The sequence below is a fragment of the Primulina tabacum genome, chromosome 15, assembly GCF_025594145.1.
Source record: "Primulina tabacum isolate GXHZ01 chromosome 15, ASM2559414v2, whole genome shotgun sequence".
In the NCBI taxonomy this organism is placed as follows: Eukaryota; Viridiplantae; Streptophyta; class Magnoliopsida; order Lamiales; family Gesneriaceae; genus Primulina; species Primulina tabacum.
In genome coordinates this window covers 25813140-25827291 of record NC_134564.1, presented here as the reverse complement: position 1 = coordinate 25827291, position 14152 = coordinate 25813140, and the positions used below count along the sequence as shown (strand labels likewise).

Here is a 14152-nt window from a genome sequence, read left to right as displayed (position 1 = left end):
TTCCTCAAATTTTTCCCTAAATCAAATTCATTCCTCTCATCCAAAGGCAACTAAGGTAGGTAAAAAAATTTCAAGCCCATGTGTTTTCGACATTGGGGTTCGCTGCCATTTCTCCCTTCTAACTAGGGGTGACAAAATGCGACACGACCCGTCAACTCGACATGACCCAACACGAAAAAAATCAGGTTTGGGTTGAGGTTTTTCGGGTTCGGATTGGGTGCGTTCGGGTTAGTGCTATATTAGACGGGGGTTTCGGGTTGGATCGGGTTGGGTCGCGGGTTGACCCGCAAACATTTTTTTTGAAAACATTACCTATATTTTTATATATTGTATGTTTAAACAAAATTTATTGTATATTTATATGATAAATTTTCATCATTTAATATTTATTTTGTATATTTTTTATTTTTTAACAATTGTTTATTTGATTTAATAAATATATTTTTAATTTTCTACGATTAAACTTTCAAATTTAAATCGGAAATTTTGTTATTATGTGTTTAAATTAAAATATTATTATTATTTTTTATTTTTTCCGAATTTTTTTCATTATTTTGTAAAAAAAAATTAAAAAAAAAATAAAATTCGGGTTAGACGGATTAGATGGGTTGAGTCGGGTTATACGGGTTCATGTTCGGGTTGGGGGTTTTCGGGTTGCTTCGGTTTCGGGTTGGGTTCGGGTTGAAAAAAAAAATTCGCGGGTTGACCTGAAACCCGACACAACCCACCCGATTGACACCCCTACTTCTAACATCTGGAATAAGTTATCGGCTCTCTCAATTCGTCACATCCCAAGTTTATGATCTATTAGACATGAAAGTTGCCACAAAATATGCAAATTGCAACTTATATTTCTGCTATTTTAACTGTAATATATAGATATGGTGTTATGAATGGTCATAACCAAAACTTATAAGTCGCTCAAATTACTTTCATCCGATGTTGAACTTATATCGATGCTGATACTAAACATCGAAAATTCTGGCTGAGTATCAGCTTCTACAGGCACAGTTCAGACTAGCTTATTTCTAATTAGTTTGAAGAGTGTAGATACATAAAAATCAAAATGAATGGCATTATTTAAAAAATAACTCTTTTTTTTTCAACAAACTTAGGCAAATGGGACATCAGCTCGACAAAATCCCCACCCCTATGCCCTCCATCTTATACAAATGTAATGTCGATGCAGTTCGGACAAAGAAGCGATGCAAAAGGCTCGAAAGGTATGAAAACTAGCTCAAATATTATGAGATTTATATACAAAATTATTGAACTCGGATGGAACTCCAACATTATCACATATATCTAAAATGGAAGTCTGCAAAGTTTTTAATACATTTATTAATGTTGTATGATAAAACATTGAAGCAAACGGACTCATGCGCTCAAATATAATTCAACACTTTGTTTAATAGAGAATGATGACTCAGTTCAAGCAAAACAAATCAAGCTCGGATACAAACTTTAATTCAAATTAAACTCGATAATAAATTAATTCAATTTTTTATCTCAAACTAGCTTTAAAAAATTCAAACTCGAATTCAATGATGAAAATATGAGTAATATTTGATTTCTTTGCACATCTATAGCAAACATTGTGCAACAGATAAATTTTGCCTGATTGAAGCTTGATTTGTACAGAGCAACTAACACAAACTAACTAAAAATCTGTACAGGCCCTCGCCCTTATCCATAAAAATGTCTTTGTTTCCTAGAAGCTTAGCAAAATATATAAACTTGATTTCGTATCCATACAAACCAGCCTAGATGTGAAGCCCATACAACAATTGCGAGGAAGTTCTTCAACACAATTTTATGCTCTTCTCTAGTTCATATCAAAAACTGAGAAAGTGTATACTCAAGGAAACAACTTATGGTCATTTCGCAAATTTGAACACAATATTATGCTCTTCTAGTTCGAACTTCAAACAAAAAATTGAGAAGTGTGTACTCTAGAAAGCAACAGAAGGTCATTTCACATATTTAAACCTGACGTTTCTTCTTTCCACCCTTCCCAGGTTTGGAAGTACCACCTGTAGAGGCAGAGGCAGGCTCTTGTTTTTTAGTTCGACCAGGATGTCTAGGTACTAGTTCCGCGACATGAAGCATTAGCTGTTTCCCTGCAGTATCTCAAAATTAATGAGATGTAGATGAATAATCATGAAGTCACATTGAGACAGGCATGGTTGAGTTCTGCCGCTAAAAGAAATGTTACAATTGAAGTATCTCATGACATGCCCTGATGGGTGGATATTGGTGACCTACAGTGGTATGATTACCATGTACAAGGTCAAGGGGGTAACTAAGTTATCTAAATGCATCACATGGTACAGTTGGGAGACTAACAGCAGTTTCTCTTCTCAAAAATTTATTCTCTCGCCCTCACAACTAGGAGCAGCACAACGTATCTCACATACAAAAACAAGGTACCGTCAAAAACAAAAAAGAGAGAGTAGTTTAGGATGTGGTATTGTAATGGGCTCAATCAAAGTGGGCATAGTAGTAACTTGCAGAAAGGAGAAAAATGAATATAAACATTAAATTTTGGTTGACGGATTATTCACATTTTACAATTTAGTGAGTTCACTAGCTTGAGCTAGGTTATCTAGTGAAGGATTTAATCCTTTGACGGAGTGTTTCACTCAGATTATTGTAATACCTTTAATTTTGTATCGATTGAAAATTTAGTTCGTAACAAATTGGTCTGACCTAACGGATTTCGGAGTTGAGAAGGAAAGAAAAACCACGCAAAGTTGAGATAAGAATTGAAGCATTCGGAACTGATATTGAATAACAGTTTGCAACTGAAATGGAGACAGAAGAACAACTCACGGTGGCTGGGTACAGTCTTTCACAGCCTCCCTCGTCTTTGGATGAGCTCCCTCCTCTGTCTCCTTGATTGGATTGAGGCTTTTCAGTTAATACTGTTGGTTTTTGTGGAATTGTTACACTGCTAGCAGAGTGAATGTTCTCGAAACCATGGTTAAGGTAGGGAAATTTTTTTAAAAAAATCCTTTGTCACACTACGTTTTTTTTTAAATATCCCTACCCAAGTATATTTGAGTGTACATTCAAATACACGTAAGAGTGTTAGTTTTCAAAAAATAAAAAGTTTGACCAAGATTATTTTGTTAACTATTCAGGCTAAGGTCATATATTTTGTAATCATGTTGGATTTAGAGTTGGATTGGATGATTATTGAGATGTTTCATCGATTAATTAGATAACAAGAGTTCACCATCCAGATATTGTTGTTGAGTCAACAGTGGCTGTGACGACTCTTATTTCAGGAGAAATTGAAGATATACCCTTAGCTCTACTCAATCCATTTCGGTTGCCTTGAAAAGAAACTATGAAGATGTTCTGCCAAATGCAAAGGAATTAATTGGTAGAGAATGTTATTCATAACTGTGCAGAGAAGCTTAGACCTTATTTGACCCAAGACTTGCAAACTGCAAACTTCAGACCAGCAGGTGGTAAAAGACGGAGATTCTCTTGACGATCTGAAACAAATGGACAACCATAGGCAATGGAATATGAAGAGAGAGATGACCAGGTGAGATGGAAATCCATGGTCGAGCGATACCAAGTACTCACCGTCATGGATTTACTCGGATGGTACAACGGGCGCAAAGCGGAGAAACAAGAGGAGTTCCATGCATTGCGGCGCAGCGGCTGGAGAAAGGCGTAGACACTGATTTGTTCAAGGTTTGCTAGGAAAAAATGGATTGGGCTGGAGAACAACACTTGGGTAGCGACATAAAATCCCTCGGAGATGGAATTTTGAGGGGAGGAATATCCCAAGATCCAAATGTCATTAGCGTGCTGAATTGGAAGTTGGGAGCTAGGGAGACGACTAAAGCTAACCAGGATCTGGACTTGATAAAAAGAATTCCAGGTGATAAGATTGCTGCCAAGTTTGTTCTCATTTTGACTCAATTAGCTGTCTTCTTTGAACAAAGTACCACCCCAATAATAATTGAGGAAATAGCAACCCATTTTTCTGGAGATGGGACCCCTGCGTTGGTGTTGGGGGATCCGTCCAGAACATTTCCAGTGCTTAATGCATTAAATGAAAAAGGAAGAAATTCACTCAGGCGAGTTCTTTTGGAATGCACGCAGCAGAATGTCTTTGATGGGTACTACCAGGCAATGAAATTATTTGGTGAGTTGTTGCATGTAATGATTGCTTGAAGAAGAAGACTTCGAGATTTTGGTCGCTGGGATTTCGGATCCCTGACTCTTGATTTTGATTGAACTTTGCATTCAATTGAATGCTTTCCATCTCAATTATATAGTTCACTTTATTTTCACACCGATTAAGGATGCCACTGGAAAAATAAATTATACATGAAAATTTCCCAATACACCCATACTTAATGATATTCGGAAAACAAATTGAATACAATTATGCACATTAAATAGGGGTATATTAGTAAAAGGATTTATTAAATGTGAAAAGTAGACTATATATTTGAGACAGATAAAAAAAGAAACATGAACTATATGATTGGGACAGATGGAGTATGCTTTTTGGAATGAGTCTAGATTTTCGTGAGTTAAATGGATGGGCAGCAAAAAGTGGGGAAGGATGTTCAACTAGTAGCAAATCGACTACTTAGCTCCAGCGTTGAGGACAAGGCCGATTTTGAAGAAGGCGGTGATATTAGGAACCTAAGTATACGAGGCATGAATAGTTTAGAATGTGGTATTGTAATTGGCTCAATTGAATTGGGGCTAATAGTGACTTGGAGAAGGGGGGAAATGAATATAAATAACATTAGATTTTGCTAGAGGGATTATTCGCGTTTTACAGTTTAGTGAGTTTACTGGCTTGAGCTAGGGTATCTTGTAAAGGATTTAATCCTTGGGCTGAGTGTTTCTCTCAGATTATTGTAATACCTTCTATTTTGAAAATTTAGTTCGCAACAGACGAAGCATATTTTTTTTTAAGAAATTCAGAGTGCCCAGTTTTTGTTTATCGAACAAAATTTACCAAATCAACATGTGTTAACAACATTGGTTCTTCAAATCTATATGTTTAACATGGTAAGTGAGACATGAAAATCTTCCATTGACATGAACATTTTTTAATAAAAGATACAAAAAATACGGAAACTACAAATTTAGTTGGGTTCTTCATTAAGCTATAAGTCAACCTACTTAAAAAGCAACATAATTTATCATTCAAAGAATTTGTAAAAGATATATAAAAGATCAACCCCAACACAAAAAACCAGTGTACAATCTTCTAAACAACATGCCTAGTTATCAATCGACTGCATAAAACCAACATTTATCTCAAACATACTGACTCGAGATCACAAAGACCTAATGTTAGGAACTTATGTCTAATAGGCCTAATTAGAAGTGAGGGTAATATTTTCATGGGCTTAAATAGATTGGGCCAAAAATTGTATCTAGTTATGAAAGGAATTTTGGATGGAATGACATGGGGTAGGGACAAGAAAAATATCAGAGGAAGTAGAATAGAGTTAGGCATTCATTTATTTTCTTTTGAGTGTTGAGATTCGAGACTAGCAAAAAGCTAGCAAGGGTATCAAATCCCTTGTACAGAGGATTTCCTCTGGGTTCACCTTTTCATTTCAGTTATATAGTGGTTGTAACAATTGATCCGACCTGTTGGATAATCATCAGAGGATAAGACATGGCAACCCCAACAGTTTTAAAAATGGGGATGGAAGAACAGTTCACAGTAGTTGGGAATGCTCTTTCCCGGCCCTTCCGTCTTTGGCCGAAGTTATCTGTCTCCTAGAACGAATTGAGGAACTTTGATCAAAAGTGGAACAGTCACCTGGGAAATCTATGCTAACCGCTATTTTGCCTTTAATGGATGCATTGATAGCAAAAAATCTTTTAAAGCATTCTGATGCTGATGTGAAAGTAGGAGTAGCTTCATGCCTCAGTCAGATCACCGAGATTACAACACCAGTTCCTCCGTATGATGATGAGAAAAAGAGGTATGTTTTTCGGCTGATAGTATCAGTTTTTTAGGATTTTTCGAACACTGCTACCAGATCTTATATTAAGAGGATAAATATTCTGGAAACCATGGCTAAGGTGAGGTACTGCATAGTCATGTTGGACTTAGATGTAGATGAGATGATTATTGAGATGCTTAAGAACTTCCTTAGATCTGCAAGAGTTCATCACCCAAAAGTTGTCGTTGTATCCATGGAGGCATAGATGTCGCTTGTGATAGAAGAAGTGGAGATGAATCTTCAGCTCTACTCACACCGATTTTTGCTATCGTGAAAAGAAACAACAAGGAGGCTCTTCCAAATGCAAAGAAATTGTCTGAGAATATTATTCAAAATTGTGCATAGAAGTATAGATCTTATTTAACACGAGTATAAAAAATTTCACAGACCAGAAGATGAAGGGTGGTACAGACTCAACTGGATGAAGGGGCCGAACATGGATTGGAAATGGCTTACAAAAGAAGCGATCAAAAGATATCGTGGCAAAGAAGCGATCAAAAGATATCGTGGCACAAAACCAACGGATCCTTGTGAACTTGTTTCTACATTGATGGAGGATGGGTTGGGAGGTTGTGTTGTGGCGGTGGGTCGTCTGTTGGAGATTTTGATAAATGACAACGAGGAGCAATACATAGGTCATGTGTGTATAATGGGCTCACAAATAAATTATTTAGAAGGATGAGAACCCATGGGCTAGAGAATCAGTCAATTTAGTTATGGATGAAAGATATCAAAGGGAGAATAGTGGAGTAAGCTTTTGAGTTGTAAATCACAAACAAAATTGGGACAAAACAATTTATGTATGCAGATCAACTATTGGTACGTCCCACTTTGCGTCAAATCCCAGAATCAAGGCAAAGGAAGGAGAAAACATTGTCGGGGGTGAAAACCTCGGATCTGATGTGGAGAATCAGGCTTCCAAGAGAGTAAATTCACTGGGATTTGATGGGAAAGACTCAATTGGATGGATTTTGAGAGCTGAGCAAAAATTGGCACCAAAAACAATTCGCGACTCTCTTTTGTTAAATTGATGCAAAGGCGCTCAATTGAAGAGACATTGATTGTATGGTTTGGGATTTAGCAAGTCCAGGGGTGGTTATGGCTGAACAAGGTTGCTTGGGCTGTCACTAATAGGACCATAAATGAGATTTGGACAAGAGAAATAGACCCAGGCCCAATAATAGTTATAAGGGTTTTGTACTTTATCAGCAAAAGTGAGAAGCAAACTAAAGGTATCGCGATTTGTTTCTACTACTAGGCCGGATTTATGTTGGGTTCGATTAGGAAATTGAGTCGGGATATATGTTTAAGGGGGAAAGAATTGCAGGATGGTGGAATCAACTCCTTAGCACCTTTTCAATGTCCCATGAGGAGCGTTTAAAAATTTGTTGTGGAAGATTGAAATTCTAATTTTGAATGATTTTTGTGAATGTGCTTTGTGTCCTGCTGCTAGGTCTTCTCATCAAGAACTTTGTAATATCCTTCTTGAATTGCATGATTGAGCAAACAAATCCATAACAAATTCCACCAAGTAGATTCTTATTTTGAAGTTTCTTGATATCATCTTGCATCTTACTCAAGACACTTAGAGGAAGTTTTTCTTACTTATAGTGGGGCACGTGTGTCTTTGATGAATGCAAAATCTCTCTTTAAAGATTTTACTTTACTTGGTCCACAGATTGACTGTTGTGCCCCAACCACTGTTGTGGTTGACAAATCACGCATTAAGGTGGAAGTTCAAATTAACAATAAGAGGTTCACAAATTGGAACTGTGAAGCCAAGCAAAGGAAAACTTGGAAGATCGAGTTCTTAAGCTCAGCCTTGAGAACAAGGCTGATTTTTAAGAGGGCGGTATTGCTAGGAACTTATGTCTAACAGGCCTAATTAGCCCTTAGGTTAATATTTTCATGGGATTAAATAGATTAGGCCAAAAACTTTATCTAGTTATGAAAGGAATTTTGGATGGAATGATTTGGAGGAGGGGCAAGGGAAATATAAGAGGAAGTAGAATAGAGTTAGGCACTCAGTTGTTTTCTTTTGAGCGTTGAGACTCGACACTATCAAAAGGCTAGGGAAGGGAGTCATATCCCTTGTACAGAGGAAATTCTCTGGGTTAACCTTTTTTCATTTCAGTTATATGATATTTCAGCTTTCTTTCTTCTTCTATATTTTGTTGATTATTGTGGTTGTAACACATAAACCCCTCTTAATCCTTATTCCAACTGCGAAATATATTATATGGAAAACAATTTAAGCAAAAAGAAAATCATCCATTACTCACTCGAAGAAATGGCAGGATTGGAGAGACTCCCATCTTCCCTTTTAAACAAAACCCTCACTCTCCCTCTTTGCATAAAATCTCGTGGATAGGCCTTGTCCGCCTAAATTAAATTATAAAATTAATTCAAATCAACAGAAAATAAAGACACACACCACAATAAAATCACCTCAATTGCACAGGGTAGTTTGAGGTGAGCGCAGCAATCGTAGATCTCCGAACAGGTTGGATTTTCACATGCTTTGCTCGCGTTGATTCTACGCCCCTCGGCTAAGGTTTTCTTCGAATTAATGTAAATTGGGTAGAAAACAACCCACTTTTTTATATTCTGCACATCCACGTCCATGATCCCTAGATATAAAGAACAGATTCATCGATCCATAACACAGAATAATCCTAGAACTAAATCCCTAAAACAGATAACCCAGAACGACAAAGATTAGAACGAAAACATGTGAAAAATTTAATCTTTTTCCTAAATCTATAACCAGGAAAACATGTGAAAAATTTAATATTTTTCCTAAAAATATTCAAAGATTAGAACGAAATTTTTTCAAACAATTCACCACTTAAGAACCCATTCTCCAACCTGCGATACATCATGTGTTATCTTTTGAAGCCTACAAGTGTTTAAATTTTAATGTAATTAAATTCTATTATCAAAACTATACAATGAAAAGTTAAATAATTATCTACAAAAATAACATTAAATTAATGTTCTAGTTAAAAAAAATCATGCATGATTTACAAAATAAATATAATCTACTACGCTAAAATTCGTAAACAACCGCTAAAATTCATAATTAAACCATTACGCAAAAGTAACACATAAATATTAAATTTTCGTTAAAGAAAATGCTATAAAAATCTGACGTGAGTGAAGATATGCAGAACGACGTAACGCTGGAAGATCACACCAACGAGCAAATCTATGAAATTAACACGAAAAGATGTTAGTACAAATAAAAAACCGAAACTGCATGCGAAAAAAATTATAGAGTTTCGACACTACCAGAAAAGAACTGCGAAAATCGGTGAAGAAAAAATGTTCGCGAGCCTTGTTATATATAGAAATTATAGCGACAGTTTATGAAAACCCGTCGCTATGAGCGACAGTATAAAATAAAACCGTCGCGAATAGCGACGGGTCAGACTATCGCCCGTCGCCAATAGCGACGGGTGTTGCTAACCCGTCGCCGAACAAGATCGGCAACGTTTGTTGACAACCGTCGCAAATAGCGACAGTTATAAACATCGTCGCCAAAAGCGACGGTTATCTTAACCCGTCGCCAAATATTGCGACTTTTAATTTAACCGTGGCTAAAAAAGCAACAGTTTATTAAGAACCGTCAAGCTACGGTTTGTTAAGAACCGTCGCTATTATAGCGACAACATTAAGATTTGTCGCTATTATAGCGACAGTATGTCACACCCGTCGCCATGAGCGACGGCATTTATTAAATCGTCGCTAATATTGCGACGACTGTTACAAAACCCGTCGCAATATTTTTTTTTTTTAAATGTTATAATTTTTTAAAGACAAAATTTCTATCAAAAGAACAATTGAAATTAATTTGCGGAGTTAAGCTATGCTGCTTCTCTGCCATATATGTATGTTGTACAAAATATAGGTATACAAACAATTCATTAATTATGTGCACAAAATAAAATATATTTTTTTCAAATTACAATTCAATCATAAATAAACTCAACCTTATTCATTTTCGTCGTAAATGTCACGAACATCGTCACTCGAATATTGAATCTCTTCTGTTTCACTTTCAGTGCTGTTCAAATCAATTTCGTTGTCGTACATAACATTAACACCGACTAGATTTTGAGACGTCAAAAGAAATCGAGTTGAGATGTCATGAGGTCCACATTCGTTGTTTTGAAATGCATCGTTCGCATCAATTTGATTCTGCTCACTATTTGGCTCAACATCAGTGACATAAGCTCGCCTACGTAGAGTACTCACATGTATCCAATCTGATTCTGCTCTCTTCGTAGTATCCCAGACTCTTTTTTCGATTGACATCAACAATTTTGTACTTTTTATTAGGAAACACAAATGGTTCCATATTGAAATTAGGATAGAACGGGCGAATATATTCCTCTCCATGAAAATACCAATTATAGTAATCCGGTCCAAATCCATAACGACCGAGATGTACCTTGACGGTATCTTCGTCTAAATATGTTTTGTTCTGACATTTTTTTCGATTGTAAGGACAACAAATATTTCCATTTAATAAACACTTAGGATGACTAAGTGCAAATGTTACAAACGACTCTACATCAACACAATATTCAGCCGTTAGAAATCTATTCTCCAACCGACGATACATCCAATTTCTATCGTTATCCATTTTATAGACAGTTTGCTAATAGCGACGGTTTTTACATAACGGTTGCCATTTTATAGACAGTTTGCTAATAACGACGGTTTGATTAAAACCGTCGCTATAATAGCGACGGTCTTCTTGAACCGTCGCTATATAGCGACCGTTTTATTAAAATCGTGGCTTATCAAATTAAGCGACGGTTGTTTAAACTGTCGCCATATATAAGCGACGGTTGTTTAAACTGTCGCCATATTACGACGGTTTAATTAAAACCGTCGCCTTTAAATTTAAGCGTCGGTTTATTTAACCCGTCGCACAAAATGGCGACTGGTTTGTAGAACAATCGTAATTTTAGCGACGGTTTATGAGAAACCGTGGTGAATAAAGCGACGGTTTGATTAAAACCGTCGCTATAATAGCGACGTGTTTTAATAAACCGTTGCTTAATTTAATATGCGACGGTTTACATTAAAACCGTCGCTATAGGTTTTAATAAAAATCGTCGCTGTGCCTTCCTTTTTTTTGTAGTGATTGTTCGTATGGACCAAGTCTTCAACTTCAAAAGATAGATCCTAGTGATGTGCATTAGAGTACTGCACCACTCGTTGTCGAGCTTGATGAAGACTTTAATTGAGTTGACATCTCATCTCTTTTCTATCGAATCTTGAGAGAGAGTTTCCATTACTGTCTCGTCCAATAAATATTGAACAAGAGCGGGCAGTGCCCTCCCATAAACCACCTTACCTAAAATGGCGTAATCTATTTAGTTGTATGAAAGGTCTTATCGTACAATATTCTATCCAATGTAGCCTCTCCACCAATAACCTTGGTTTCGACATCAAGCTACGTAAGTAACCCTCCAATCATCTATCTATAGTCAACAACAGTTTGTCAATCATCTCAAACTCCTCAGTCATTGCTTATTTGGACTCAAACATATTGGATTGTATCTGGTTAAGATCAAGTCATTGATATGGAAACAAACGATCAAGACATCTTGTAATGGGCCACAAGACCATGGCTAGCCCAAGCTGATCGATATCTTAACAATTTTTTCAGTTTGTGTTTATCTTTTAGTTTGTTTAATTTGATCAGTTTATCTTTTGATTTGTTTGAATTTTTTAGCAAGTGGATAAATTTCTAGATGGAAAGAGGTCTTAGGAGATTTGGGTTTATCTCTTCTCTGGCACGCTGGAACTTTGAATTTTATTAGCACTTTCTGATTAAATAAAGCATTAGATATTTTCCTTACAACAATAGCTGTCACGAGTTATGAGGTTCTTTCCAAATGAGCATCAAAACCAAGAGATAGTGACATCCTCTCTTCAATGAGCGTCTAATCCCCCACTTTCATCGATAAAAAACACCATAACGAGATCCATGACTTGGGACCCTAACACTCCTCGATTCCCATTCTTAAATTTTCTTATTTATTTACTCACACACACACACACACACATATATATATATATATTAATATTATTTATTAGGAGAACAAGAGCAAATGAACATACACAAAGAGTGAGTCTCCTGGATCAGAAACCAACTCAAGTGAAAGTGACGAAGAGGCGGTCCAATGCCTGATGGCAGATTCGGAACCAGAAGAAGATGATGAAGAGGTATTTTGTTTCAGATCTAGTGAATTTACACAAAAAGACCTTGTCATCGCACTTCATGATATGACTAAAGAGTACAATATTTTGTCTCAATCATTTGAGGAATTGAGCAGAGAAAGTAAGGGGGATGTATTGGTTATTGACTTTTAATGACTTTTATGGAGTTTAAAAGTTTAGAGGTATTCAAACTAGACTTTTATATACTCCGTAAAAGTTTAGTGGCATTCGATGTAAACTTTTGTAGAATTTTAAAAAGTCATGTGGTATTCAAACTTGACTTTTAAAAACTCTACAAAAGTCTATAGGTATTCAAAATGTCAATAGACTTTTAATGACTCTAGAAATTCTATTAAGTACAAGAATTATAGCCTAAGGTACAACAATAAAATGTCAACAAAAGTCTTTGATTCAACCTAAAGATTTGGACGTACATTTAATTGAGAAATCTCCCAAATTCACATACTCAATACAAACTTTCATTCTTTTCTCATCTATTTATTTTTTCTTTTATTTGTACTTTTTAAAAACATAATTAAAATTTATTTTTTTAATTAATTATTATATAACATTTTATTTTTAATTATTTTCTTTAATTTTAATTAATCTATATCTTAAATTATTGTATAAGCAAATCCATACCGATACTATACCAAAATTTTTGGTATACCGAACCAAAAAAATCTTACATTTTAAAAAAAATTATAATTTATTGTTTTAAAATATTATATATTTTAAAATTTTTGTATATTTTTACGGTATTTCCCTATATACCAAAATTTTCAAATTGGATATCGTTACCGTATCGAAAACTTCGGTATACTTAAAATTCGGTAAATTCAATATTTTTTTGTTACGGTAATCTCGGTATATCGAAAATTCGGTATTTTTTCCCATCCCTAACAGGGCTTGTATTGGCATGTGCTATATTACAAAATTTTATTTGAAAGAAGTGTCAATTTGATGAATTTCAAATTGAACTAGATAATGAAGCTCAGTTGTCTTCATCAGCACAAGTTTATGAAGGTGACGACTTTGATCAGTTATTTAATACTAAAAAACAACAACGAGCAAATGCTAATGCATGGAGGGATACCATGGCCAACGGAATGTAGAACGATGTTGATCAAATTGTCAGTAATGATTAGATTTTTTTTTATAAAAGACTACTCATTATTTTGAGTGTTTTTTTAATAAAATTTTATTATGAACTTATAAAAATATTGTTCATTAATATGTTGAATTGACATAAAGAATTGAATAGTTCATTTGTCGTTTTTCACAAATTAAATTGATTTAACTTTTAAGTAAGTAAAATTCATTTACATTCATAAATAAAAAAATAATTTAAAATTGAAGATGTTATCTATGTCCAATAATTATTTTAAAAAAATTAATAAAAAATAAATCACAATTATAAACTACAAAATTCAAATAATTGTATGAAAAAGTTTACAAAAGTCTACAAAAATCTTGAAAAAAAGTCTATAAGAGTCTATGAAATTTGTTTTACAATTCTATGAGATTACATAAAAGTCAATAAAAATCCATCAACTCCACAAAAGTCCATCATTTAAAAAAAATCATTAAAAGTCTTTGAAAGTATAGAATGAATACACCCCCCTAAGCCTAAAAAACAAGTCGAGTGAATATAGTTATAGTTGCTTGCAGCGAAAGAAACTCGACGGTCTAAAGGTGGAACTAAGTCTACTAGCCACTAAAAATGATAATAAGCGGAGACGGTTCGAAGTCACTTTAAATGAAAATAAAATAAAAGTTACTAAAAAGAATCAACACTTGGAACAAAACTTCAGTTTCATTAAGTAAAATGCATGAAAAGTAAAAGCAAGCTGGTGATAGAACCGGACAATGATGATTGCACTCATATTGAAACAAGTACTCGATCGTATACA

At 35.0% G+C, this 14152-nt stretch overlaps 1 protein-coding gene across 3 annotated transcripts; it reads right to left on the bottom strand.

Annotated features, from left to right (window-relative positions):
• Positions 1-1798: 1798 nt before the first annotated feature.
• LOC142526647 (signal recognition particle 19 kDa protein) lies at positions 1799-9311 on the bottom strand. 3 transcript variants are annotated; one of them, XM_075631168.1, is made up of 5 exons: positions 9294-9311; positions 9155-9210; positions 8451-8632; positions 8285-8384; positions 1799-2120 (listed from the first exon to the last, which is right to left on the bottom strand). In XM_075631168.1, exons 3-5 carry the CDS (start codon positions 8625-8627, stop codon positions 1984-1986), a joined length of 414 nt encoding a protein of 137 aa, XP_075487283.1. In that variant the 5' UTR covers positions 8628-8632; positions 9155-9210; positions 9294-9311; the 3' UTR covers positions 1799-1983. The 3 variants fall into 3 exon arrangements, with proteins under 3 accessions (XP_075487283.1, XP_075487282.1, XP_075487284.1); XM_075631167.1 differs by lacking the exon at positions 9294-9311 and having other exon boundaries at positions 9155-9287; XM_075631169.1 differs by lacking the exon at positions 9294-9311 and having other exon boundaries at positions 9159-9199.
• Between the last annotated feature and the right edge of the window lie 4841 nt (positions 9312-14152).

Bases quoted from the DNA above. Each gene is read 5' to 3' on its own strand.
- LOC142526647 (XM_075631168.1), bottom strand. From the start codon at position 8,627: ATGGACGTGGATGTGCAGAATATAAAAAAGTGGGTTGTTTTCTACCCA. The intron at 8,385-8,450 runs GTGATTTTATTG...AATTTAATTTAG, and splicing joins AACTACCCTGTGCAATTGAG to GCGGACAAGGCCTATCCACG. The intron at 2,121-8,284 runs GTGAGTAATGGA...GAGATACTGCAG, and splicing joins CAATCCTGCCATTTCTTCGA to GGAAACAGCTAATGCTTCAT.